This window comes from Ipomoea nil, unplaced genomic scaffold (genome assembly GCF_001879475.1).
Source record: "Ipomoea nil cultivar Tokyo-kokei standard unplaced genomic scaffold, Asagao_1.1 scaffold1848, whole genome shotgun sequence".
NCBI classification, from domain to species: domain Eukaryota; kingdom Viridiplantae; phylum Streptophyta; class Magnoliopsida; order Solanales; family Convolvulaceae; genus Ipomoea; species Ipomoea nil.
The window spans coordinates 585773-597569 of record NW_017618276.1 but is presented as its reverse complement, the minus strand read 5'-3'; the positions used below and the strand labels follow the sequence as shown (position 1 = coordinate 597569).

The 11797-nt window shown below is 34.4% G+C and overlaps 1 protein-coding gene and 1 long non-coding RNA gene across 4 annotated transcripts; one reads left to right on the top strand and one right to left on the bottom strand.

Annotated features, from left to right (window-relative positions):
• Nucleotides 1–267: 267 nt before the first annotated feature.
• LOC109193278 (hydroxypyruvate reductase-like) lies at nucleotides 268–4064 on the bottom strand. Of its 2 annotated transcripts, none has more exons than XM_019344133.1 (9): nucleotides 3821–4064; nucleotides 2746–2879; nucleotides 2505–2649; nucleotides 1927–2054; nucleotides 1774–1845; nucleotides 1481–1699; nucleotides 1347–1388; nucleotides 853–1065; nucleotides 268–677 (listed from the first exon to the last, which is right to left on the bottom strand). In XM_019344133.1, the coding sequence occupies exons 1-9, from the start codon at nucleotides 3987–3989 to the stop codon at nucleotides 609–611; spliced, it is 1191 nt and encodes a 396-aa protein (XP_019199678.1). In that variant the 5' UTR covers nucleotides 3990–4064; the 3' UTR covers nucleotides 268–608. The 2 variants fall into 2 exon arrangements, with proteins under 2 accessions (XP_019199678.1, XP_019199677.1); XM_019344132.1 differs by having other exon boundaries at nucleotides 2746–2886; nucleotides 3822–4064.
• A 4608-nt stretch (nucleotides 4065–8672) lies between these two features.
• Nucleotides 8673–10953, top strand: LOC109193246. 2 transcript variants are annotated; one of them, XR_002056235.1, is made up of 4 exons: nucleotides 8673–8773; nucleotides 9224–10186; nucleotides 10304–10330; nucleotides 10804–10953. It is a non-coding gene; the product is annotated as an uncharacterized LOC109193246 (long non-coding RNA). The 2 variants fall into 2 exon arrangements; XR_002056236.1 differs by having other exon boundaries at nucleotides 8681–8792.
• Nucleotides 10954–11797: the final 844 nt, after the last annotated feature.

Genomic DNA, 11797 nt, shown 5'->3' with positions numbered 1-11797 from the left:
CCTTGTACTGTATTTGTAGTCATACGAAACTGATCCTAATCCTAATATTGTCTTAGTCGTAACCGATCGTATATACACTTCTTGTGCTAGAGAGCCTGCTTATTTCACCGCATAACTTTTCACACATGGTGTGGACATTTTTTGTGTTTTAAAAACATAAATTGACTCAGAATATACGAAGTCAAGAGCGATGTTTTCTTAGTATATTCTAACATATTCTTGGTATATGTTTAGCAGTTATGTCATCCCCAATTAGGATTCCTTATGAAATGAAACAATGATCCAATCAAACCACAAGGTACTTGGTGTCAAGAGCGATGCTTTATTCGGGGAAATGAGCTTATAAGCATATTGTATATCATAGTACAAATTTTAACATAGGATAAGACCTACAACCTCAATCATTATTTATGAGACATACATTCTTCACCATCTTCCTCAAGCTCTTTAATGGAGTCATTGATACTGCAAGTTTCAACCTAGTTTTTTCGCTTGTAACACCACGCCACGAGCAACTTCTCCAGCAAAACTGCAGAATCTTGAAAACGAAAATCCAACGCCTGTATAAACCAATGTGACGAGAGAGTAGGCACAAATGGTGGGTTCTATCAATTCACGATTTCTATCCCGGTTAAAGGCGTCCCTGCATGAAGCTGAAGTGCAACATCTCCGACAACCTGTGATGTTACGTAGTTTCAAGTATCAGAAAAGCAGAGATTGCGGTTCTGCAAATGTTCGACTACCAAAACTCACGCACCCACCTATCTAGCAAAAGACATGAATACCGGGTTTTCTTTAGATTAACATAAGGAATAATGGAATGATACGCCCTAACATTATCACGAGACATACCTTGGCCATGTACCTATACGAGGATTCTGTGACACCCGCAACATGGGGGGTGATTATGACATTTCGAAAGTTCAGAATGGCGTCGTCAGGATCAAATGGTTCGGTCCAAGCAACATCGATTCCTAAACCTCCCAAGTGTCCACATTTCAGATGATTGAAAACAGCATCATAGTCCAATAGACCACCTCGAGCTATATTAATTAGAATAGCACCCTGAAAAAGGTTTTAAAACGGACCACTATTATAGATATCCATCTCGTACCAATGGTGCTTACGGGAACAAGGCAAAAACAGATCGTTAAGAGTCCCATATTGATAAAATAAGAGAGAACATATGAGTTTATAAGGTCACGGGTTACACTAGCTAATTAGTTGAATTCAATCTTTTAGTGTGGTTTGGCTCATGTGCATTATAGCCCAGTTAAGTGACCCTGGTTCAATCTTAGTTTATAACACAGATGAAGAAAAAACGTTACAAGTCAGAGCACACAAACCTTTCTCATTGAAGATAAGAAGTCATTGTTCACTATCCTGGCCTGTAAGGACAATATTGTAGCAATCAATTTGACATGACCATAAAGTTTTCTTGGAATAAAACGACCAAAAAAAGAACAAAATGAAATCTCACCGTTTCGCTATTCATGGACAAGCAACATACAACAATGTCAGCTTTGCTCGCAAATTTCAAGATATCATCATGGCTACCCTTTTCGTCCACCAGGTCACGCCCACCATTATTCTCCATGTGTGATGGCCAACTCCGCTTTGTAGCAAGTATTCTCACATCAAATGGTCGCAAACGTTTTGCCAGGTGAATCCCGATATTGCCATACCCCATTATGAAGACCTACAAAGATCGAGGAGAGGTTATGGAAGGAAATCTCGAGAAATGAAATCTCATGGAACAAAATGAAATCTCACCGTTTTCCCTAGCAGGGTGTCGCCAATTGGTTCTCCGAGCTTTTTCTGCTTTATAGCAATATCCATTTCATGCTGCGAGAAAAGTTAAATGCCCTGAGTTTTTTGCATCGCGATTCAGTATTAATTTCGCACGAATGAAAATTATGCACCAACTTGTTTACGCAAAAGACCCAATATCAGATATATGGCCATTTCAGCACACGAAGTTGCATTTCCAGTCGCACCACTCGGGATTCTAGCAACCTTAATGCCATGGGCTGTAGCAGCAGTGATGTCAACACCTTTAGCGAAAGGTGACAAGTGGACCAATCAGCATTAGAGATCAACGCACAAATACAATACACAATTGGATAAAGTTAACACACCTAAAGATAAAGGCCCTGTTTGGTAAATGGCTGTTAGCTGTTAGCTGATTGTGTTAATTAGAGGGTATAACTATTTGATAACATTAGCTGTTGTGGAAAAGTGTTTGGTAAATTAGCTGTTAGCTGATAGCTGTTTGGTATAATTTCTTTTCTGAAAAAGCTAATTAAAAAAGTTGCTTAGAGTAGCTTTTTGAATTTTAGCATTTTGGAGTTGCAAAAAGCTAATTAACCAAACACTTATATTGATATTTTAACTAAATCAAACAATCAATAGTGGTCAAATAAGCTAAAATTGGTCTATAGGCCAATTTTTTACCAAACAGGGCCAAAATTAGCGAATGTTTACTAACAAAAACAATAACTAACCTTCGAGCCCAACTCCAAACTGCATTATAAGTTTCATCCTCTTTGCTCTAGAGATAAGATCAGAGTTTAGCCCCAAGTTTTTAACTACACATATATCATAGTCTTTGATCACAGCAGGAATATAGACGAACGGAATATCATCAACCTACAACGGACCACAATGTTGTCCAGCAATGTTAAATTTTTGTAACATGTTGAACAATGAATAAAATCCAAAAGAAATGAAACAAAGTTTAAGTACCTGTATAAATGAATAGTCTTTCACATATTCTCTTGTATAATTATGAGCGGCAGGAAAATTAGGACCACAAAAGAGAACACGGGTAATGTGACTACTCCCATTTTTACCCATCTTTAGATTCTTCCCCAATATGCCTGCACCGACAAAAATCTTATACACAATATGTTAAAAGATGAAATATCCCCTCGCATGTATAAGAATCAGAATAAAAAGAGTTAGTTTTTGTAGTCATGCATTCAAGTGGTTCTTCGGGCTGGCATGTCTTCAACAAACCCTTTAGTTAAGTTCAAAGCTTAAAAAGAAAAAAGCCTCATATTTGCAAACTTAGAATAAGACAGAGAGGAAGTGAAAAAATCTAAATGAAATGGGACATCGAATAAGCAAATGACTTATTATCTCAGAAGCACATTTGTTTGGTAAAGCCCACTTCATCACTGTAAACCTTTTTAAGGTAAAAGATATTGTTTTTACCTCATCGAACAGGTAGCATTAGGATCTTTATATTAAGTTTTTCACCATCATATTAGGATCTCTATTCCCCTGCTTTTAACTACTCCCTACACACTGCTTTCAGAAAACTCTCCATAATTGCCAGAAAGGAGCCCAAATCAGTTTCACTAAATGCATGTTTGGGCCAACTATTACAGTCTATAGAAAAGGATGCTTTCTTGAAAAGTCTCAATTATGGAAACTTCTTTAACAAAGGAGCTATTGCCACTTATTTGACTTGAAAAGGATATTTTTCTCTTTTTACTCTTTGGCCTAAGCAATGTCATTTGGGCAGATAAGCTCCACTACAGGCCAAACAATCACTAAGCTTATAATTCTTCATTTCCCTAAATTATTTCCCATTCTCCAATGCTGTTCTTGCAATGAACTTAAACCATATGGTTTCACAACAAAGAGACAACCATAACACTCATGGAAATTGTCAAAAATCCCATAAAAACTCAATCTTGGCCCATAAAATCAAGAAAATAGGAAATTGCAAGCTTGACCCACAGATACTACTTAAATTTTGAGCAAAATCTAAAGAAAACAAAAAGATTAGAGCGATTGAAATGGGAATTTTCACCTGCTGAGGAACAGTGGCGCTGCTGCTGCTGCTGATGGCTAAAATTGTCTTCAACAACCCGCCAACCACCTCCGCTGGTAGGTGAATTATTGGAGAAGAGTGAAGTTCTTTTCCGTAACGTCGATTTTACGGCCGTTAAAAGAGAATCTGAGGCAGAGCTCCGGTACATCAGGAAGGTTCAGTTTTATGGACTCTCTCCTCCTCCTTCAAAACAAGATTCTCTCTGTTAGCAGTCAAATGATTCTGAAGACCTAGATTCAAAAATACACAATTTTATTGAGTTTTTTGCACTTTTAGTTCCACGACTATAGTGACACTGGTAGAATTGATTCACGACTTTTGAACCTTATAATTTTAGTTCACGACTATTAATTTTTTGTAAAAATAGTCCTTCCGTCCACTTTTCCGTCAAAATTTCACCAGAAATTTTTTTTTTTCCATTTTTAGCCGGGTTAAAATTGACATTTTACTTATCTCAAAAAATTAAAAGAAAAAAATTGATATTTGACTACATGCAATATTACTGGGCTACATACTACTGCCCCAGGCGGCGGAGTTCCTGGAGCAGGCAGGGCTGTCAGTAAGCGGCGGAGCGTCCGTGGCGTTCCCCGGGCTAGTTGGGTTATCCGGCAGCAGCATTGGAGTGGTACATGTACTCCGCCACCTGGGGCAGTAGTATGTAACTCAGTAATATTGTATGTAGTCAAATATCAATTTTTTTCTTTTAATTTTTTGAGATAAGTAAAATGTCAATTTTAACCCGGATAAAAATAGAGATTTTTTTTCCGGTGAAATTTTGACGGAAAAGTGGCCGGAAGGACCATTTTTGCAATAAAATCAATAGTCGTGAACTAAAATTGCAAGGTTCAAAAGTCGTGGATCAATTCTGCCAGTGCCACTATAGTCGTGGGACTAAAAGTGCAAAATATTCCAATTTTATTTGAAAGCAGCACACAGAGTTAAAGCATTGAAAATTTAAATGGGCTGTGATTTGCGTGATGTTAGACTTTGATTGATAATTGATTACTTTAATTTTCATTAAATTGGGCTAATATTTATTTAATTGGGTTGATTAAATGACCCAATAAATAATTAATCAACAGTTATAGTGTTATACCATGAACTCGAGTCGTATGTAAATTGTAAATTTAAGAGTTAATACCCAAAATGGTCCTCCGACTATTAGCTAATACTCAATTTTGTCCTAAAGTATTAATCGTATTCAATTTAGTCCTCTCACTTTTTAAATCAAACCCAATTAAGTCCTCCGTTACAATTGTCATCAATCCACCGTTATTTTGAGGGCAAAGAAGTCATTTTATTTGCTCCAAACCCGTTTATCCTGTATCCATTCTCAGCCGCACAGCTTTCTTGGACATGAAACAGTTCTTTCTCTCCTTCCTTTCACTCATCTCCTTCCTCGCTGCAATACACCAAAAACCCACTAAACCAGGCTTCAAATTATACCCTTAGTCGGAGCATTACCGGGATTCATCAAGAACCGCCGCCTCTTTCTGGATTGGTCCACCGACGTCCTCGCCGCCTGCCCTGGCAAGGTCCACGGCATCATGACCATCAACTACCAAGGAGTTGACTATAAATTATTGCTGAACTTTGTTGAAGGCAGTGTGAACCTAGACAAGGATGATCCAATTTGGAGCAATGATATGAGCATTAGGATTAACAACAGTGGTCCTCCATTGCACCTTTATGTGAATGAGGACTTCATTGGTTCCAATTGGACCACTTATGGGATTCCCAAGTCTGTCTTCGAGACCAAAGTGAAATTCAAACATGGAAAGAACCAAATCTTGATTTTGAGTGTTGATGCTGGTCTTTAGAACTATGGTTCATTATTCGACATGGCTGGGAAAAGATCCAGTTGTTGTGGTAGACTTGGTTTGTTTAGGCAAGGGGTTTGCGTGGGTGAATGGCAACAACTTAAGTCGTTACTGTACGAGCTTTTTAGCGGAGGAAGGTTGCTCCTCGGACCCTTGTGATTATAGAGGATCATACGACAACAATAAATGCGTCTTCAATTGTGGCAAACCAACACAGATATGGTACCATGTTCCACGATCCTTCCTTAACGATAGCGACAATGAACTCATCCTTTCGAGGATGCGGCGACTCTGAGCTCCGGCAGATTCATGTACGCGTTGCCATTTTTTTTTTTTTTTTTTACATAATCAAGAAATTCCTCAACAAGGGATCAGAGCGAAAATTGCAAAAATCAATTCAGATCTACACAAGTTTGCCGATGAGGTCATATTATCAAGAATCAAACGACGTCGTCGGCACTAACATGGTTATTCTGGCTACTGTCACCGGACGTGGAACACAACATCCTAATAAAAGGACATTTTTGCCCCTCAAAATAACGGCAGATAGATGGAAATTGTAACGGAGGATCATTTTGGGTACCATTTTAAAAGTTAGAGGACTAAATTGAGTATATTTAATACTTTGAGACAAAATTGAGTATTAGCTAATAGTCGGAGGACCATTTTGGGTATTAACTCTAAATTTAATATATAAATTTTGTATTTTGAATTCAGGTTCACCTTGTAAGGTGCACCTAGGTCCACAAAATAATTTGCCATAACTAATTGGTCTAATTACTTAAATAAGACTTCTACTAAATTGCTAGTCCAATTTGAAAGAATATTTAATAGAGCTGGACCATACTATTTGGATTAATTAGGCTGCATAATTGACGAGTTCTAACTTGGTTTGGCCAATCAAAATTAAAAGGGCAATTTATATCGTGCACCAGGGTGCGCATTGCATTGTGCGCCCTGGTGCAAAACGACGTCATTTTACATTTTTTTTTGAAAATTTAGCTTTTCCGTGTTTGCTGTTTACTTGTTAAAAAAATCATGTTTTGAAAATGTACATAATTGTATATGAGAATGTACATAAACTTTTAACTGTTAAAAAAAATCGTGTGTTCGAGTGTACATAATCATATAAAAAATGTACATAATTGTATACCAGAATGTACATAATTATATAACATAATACACATACACTCTGTCACGTCAACTCGCCACACAACTTATCAAAACGACATCGTTTTGAGAGGCGCGGGACGCATGGTGCTGTGTGCACCGTGGTGCAGGGTATAAAGATTGAATTATAAGTGGATTATATAATTTGGAAGAATTTTGAATAATTGGATATTGTTTAAAATTGGATGGAATCATAAACATAGACGTGATGGTGTCCCGATACATTTCTCATATTTAATTCAAATAATTAAATTAAATTAAATTTGAGAATTATCTAAATAATGGGAGTTTGTTAGATTTCTCCTACACACTCACCATTATATATTAAATTACAAAGGGTATCCTTCCTATTTGATACATACTATTTGCAATTAATACCCTTTAAATTTAATTTATACAATTTAAATTTTCGCGTTTACACTTTCTTTCCGGTGACGGAAACCTGAAGTGCATACAAAAGTTTTAAAGTGACACGACTTGGAAACATACTAACATATTTAATTATACTCTACTAGTATTGTCCCGTGCGATGCACAGATACATATTATAATCATTGTTTTCATAATATAGTAAATAAATCATTAGATAATTAAATTGTAATTGTTTGGAACAAAAGACATTTAAATACCTTAACTAAGGACAACTAATATACTTAATATTAAAGGGTTACATAAAATCAAATAATTACAAAATTAATATATATTACAAAATGTATTATAATAATAATAATAATAAAGTATATTAATACCAACAGCTCTGATCTCAACTGACATTACTAAGAGCATCCACATTAGTTGGGGAGATTTGGAGGATAATGTAAGAGTGATTAGGAAAGAGAAAGTGAGAGGGGAGAGAGAAAAAAGAAAAAACAAAACAAAAAAAGTTAAAATATAAAAAAAAAAATAGATGAAATACCCTCCCATGATTGCTTTTTTTTTTTTTTTTTTTTTTTTCTTCTTCTTCCATTCTCCCCTCCTTTGCAGGAGAATTATTTTTGCATTCTTCCTTCTCCACATTTGTTATTATCTTCAACATGAGAGAATTCAACTTACATTATCTCCATATTATGGATTGATGTGGTTGCTCTAACACATTTTTAACACAAAACTGAGTCAAATAATTTTATTATTATTACAAATTACTAATAATAATAATAATAATATCATTCATCCCCATCTCTGTCTTCACTCTTCAACCAAATAATTCATTTCCAAAAGCATCACTCTATGACCTTCGTCTCTGCACTTTCCGTTTCAACCGTTCGACGACCACCTCGCTTTCCGTTTCAACCGTCCGATGACCACCTCCTTCCCAATCGTTATACTCTGCACCACGGGCACAGAGCACTGTGCACCCCGTGCCTCCCAAAACGACGTCGTACGAAGTTGACGTGATTATGTGTATTTGTTTATACAATATGTGTATTTATGTATACAATTATGTGTATTTTTTATACAATTATGTGTATTTGTTTATACAACTATGTGTATTTGTTTATATACAACTATGTGTATTCTAATATAAAATTATGTACATTTTTTAACATGAGAATTTTTTTAAAGAAAAATTAACTGCCAACATAGGGTAGCGAAATTTAAAAAAAAAATCTAAAACGAAAACGATGTCGTTTTGCATCAAGGCGGACAATGCAATGCGCACACGAGTGCATGATATAAATTGCCCCACCTTCCCTTAACACTAATATAATAATATAAACTAACAAATTATTTATTATATTAATATAAATAATCAAATTTAATAATATTACTAAATTTAATAATCAATTTTATTCGAATTTGGGCAATATTACTTCTCTACCCTAACCGCCCCTTGTCCTCAACTCTGCTATTTTCTCTCCCCACGCATTCCATTTCAGAATGTTCAGTCCCATTCTTCTTCGCTACGCCGGTGGTTCAACACTAAATCCAGACGCCGGTGGTTGGTGAGATGATCCTAACACTGTTCGTATGGCCTACTTTGTCTTAGTTAACTACTTCAATTTTATATCTGTACATTGTACTTCAATTTCTTAGTTAAGTTCTCGATTCCGTTAAGTTATCTAGTATATCTCTCACTTAATTCCAATTCTATTATACAATTTTTAAGAAATTGAATAGATACAGTGAACCCTAACTGTGAAGGGTTTGTTTACCTACTAAGTCGATGGTTAAGTGTAGATCTGATGAAATCCTTCAATCGAAATCACATGCATGACGATTTTGACAACAAATTTTGTATTTTTATCCCCATTATCTTGTAATCTATTTGGTGGATTCGTAGTTCTAAAACCAGATTTGAAGCAAAATTCTTTCATTTTGTTGTTATTAGTATTTTTTTATATGCAGACTTTCTATTTAACAATTAAGTTTAATATTATGTTAATATTTTTCAGGCACATGTTGGGATGCAGAAAAAGTAAACGGCAATTTGCTACAAAGATGAGTTTTTTCATTCTTTAGATTTAGAACAGATTTCAATCTTTTCCAGATTTTTTGTTCAGGTTCATGTTTGTATATATTCATAGGTTGACCGTAAAGCTTGATACATGCTAGACACAAAACTATATTGGTTCATGGTTATGTGATTTATTTTCTGACTATGTTTGCAAAGGTCTGCCTAAGTGTGTACTAAGATTTACTCTCTCCTGTGGTAGTTTTCAGTCATACATAAGATTTTTAAAACATCAGTGGTGTAATAATCAGAATAGTAGATAGATTTACCTTTGTTTTGGTCCAGATGCTTCCTCTTAGACCCAATAGTGATTGAAGATGCATGTAATTTTCCTCATGTTGTCTTGAGTATGAAAATACTGACTATATGTCTGGAGAGATGGTTCTGAAAATGTTTTCTGATGATGTATGAAGTCTCTTTTATAATTTCAGATTTAGAGAGGAAGGTCATGGGTTTCTTTAAAACTGGTTCAGTGCAAAGTAAAAGATTGATCTTTATTATGCATCTTAGAATACTAAGAGTTTTATGTGTGCTATTTATTGCAAAGTATTCAAATAATTGTTATCAAATTTTGAAAATAAATCATTTCTGCCAATTTGATTTAATTAATTTTAAGCATGAGCCTAAATAAAATAGATTTTTATGTCCTTTTCCCAATAAGTGTTAGCAATTCTTGAAAACTTGCAAATACTGAAGATTATTCATAATGTACATCCTCTATGAGTTTTCCTGCAAAAAGTTAGTTGTTTATAGTTGTGTTTTAATTCTGTTTAACTTATCATTTATTGATGAATTTTCTTTTGCAAATAAAGTTGAATAAAAATATACATAGTGCTGTGGTAGAAACACCTCAAGATCCCTTGAAGTCAATCAACAATTGTCATAAACAGTTGAAGCACAGAAGGTCATGATATCAAAAATCAAGTTTCATTAGAAATCAGTACTATGTATATTTGAAATAAGTTCCTATCACATTATCAAATTTTTCCATTGATTTTGATGGCTTCCTATTACTTTGCAGGTTCAGAACTTCTCCCTGGTTTCTGAGGTAAGCCTCTATAAATCTTTTAACATTACAGTGTTGCTATCCTTTTTAGACTTAGAAAGAAGTAATATAGATATAGGCCAAAATCCAGTAATCAGTACTATGTATATTAGAAATCAGTAGTAAGTAATGATAAAATAGTATTGAAATATTTATTTATTCATAAAGCTTACCTCCTCGTCATGAAATACGATCTGCTTGGATCTGATCCATTGGACTCCTAACATTGAAGTGTAAATATCACTTCCAAGAATATACATGGAATACATAATGTATGAGAGATGAGAGATATTCTTGGAAGGGACTTGTTGTTCAGCAACGTGTGGTTGAATGCATAGGCCTGTGTAATTCATTATTTATAGAATTGTTGAGGAATCAAATCCTTGGATATTTACGTTAGTAATCTGAAAAGTTGCATCCTTATTTGTTCTTTTAAATATACCTCTAATATTTTTATGTATTTGAATTCTGAACAGACGTGGATTCTGAACAGACACGACATTGATGAATTTAATTGTGTATCAACAATGTATTTAATTTTTTATTGATTTGTATTTGTATAATCTGAAAAGTTGCATCCTTATTTATTCTTTTAAATTAAATATATCCTCTAATATTTTTATGTATTTGAATTCTAAACAGACTTGGATTCTGAACAGACACAGCATTGAAGAATTTAATTCTATATTCTTCCCAATTTAATTCAATTAAGTACTATATATATATAGTTTTGGCGGGAACTATAGATTCTGCTATATTATAATAGAAGATAGAAGATATACCATTTTTTTTTTTGAATGCTACTAGCTCTATTAGATTGTAGTATCTGTTCATAGTGAGGCTCGAACTCACAACCTTCCAAATGGAAGTCCAACTCGGGTACCATTAGACCACATAGTCCTGGTCTATACCATTAGTAATTTAGTATTATAGAAATGTAAAAATTTTATACGCATTATATTGAGTTGTTATGTTGTGCATCCGTGTGCACCATAAAAAAACGACGTCGTTTTGGCGTCGACGTTAAAAAATAAATAAATTCAGAATTGCATAACTACACATTTATAATTTCATAGCTATACATTCAGAATTGCATAACTATACATCCAAAATTGCATAACTACACATCCAGAATTGCATATTTACACATCCATAACTTCATTACAATACATCTAGAATTGCATAACTACACATCCAGAATTGCATATTTACACATCCATAACTTCATTACAATACATCCAGAATTGCATAACTACATATCCATAACTTCATAACTATAAATCCAGAATTGCATAACTTTATAACTATACATTCAGAATTGCATAACTACACATCCATAATTTCATAACTATAAATCCAGAATTGCTAACTATACACCCATAATTTCATAACTATACATTTAGAAATTATGCACAACATAATGTTGTTGACAGGAATCGAAACTGAATATTTTTTTTTAAATTGAACATG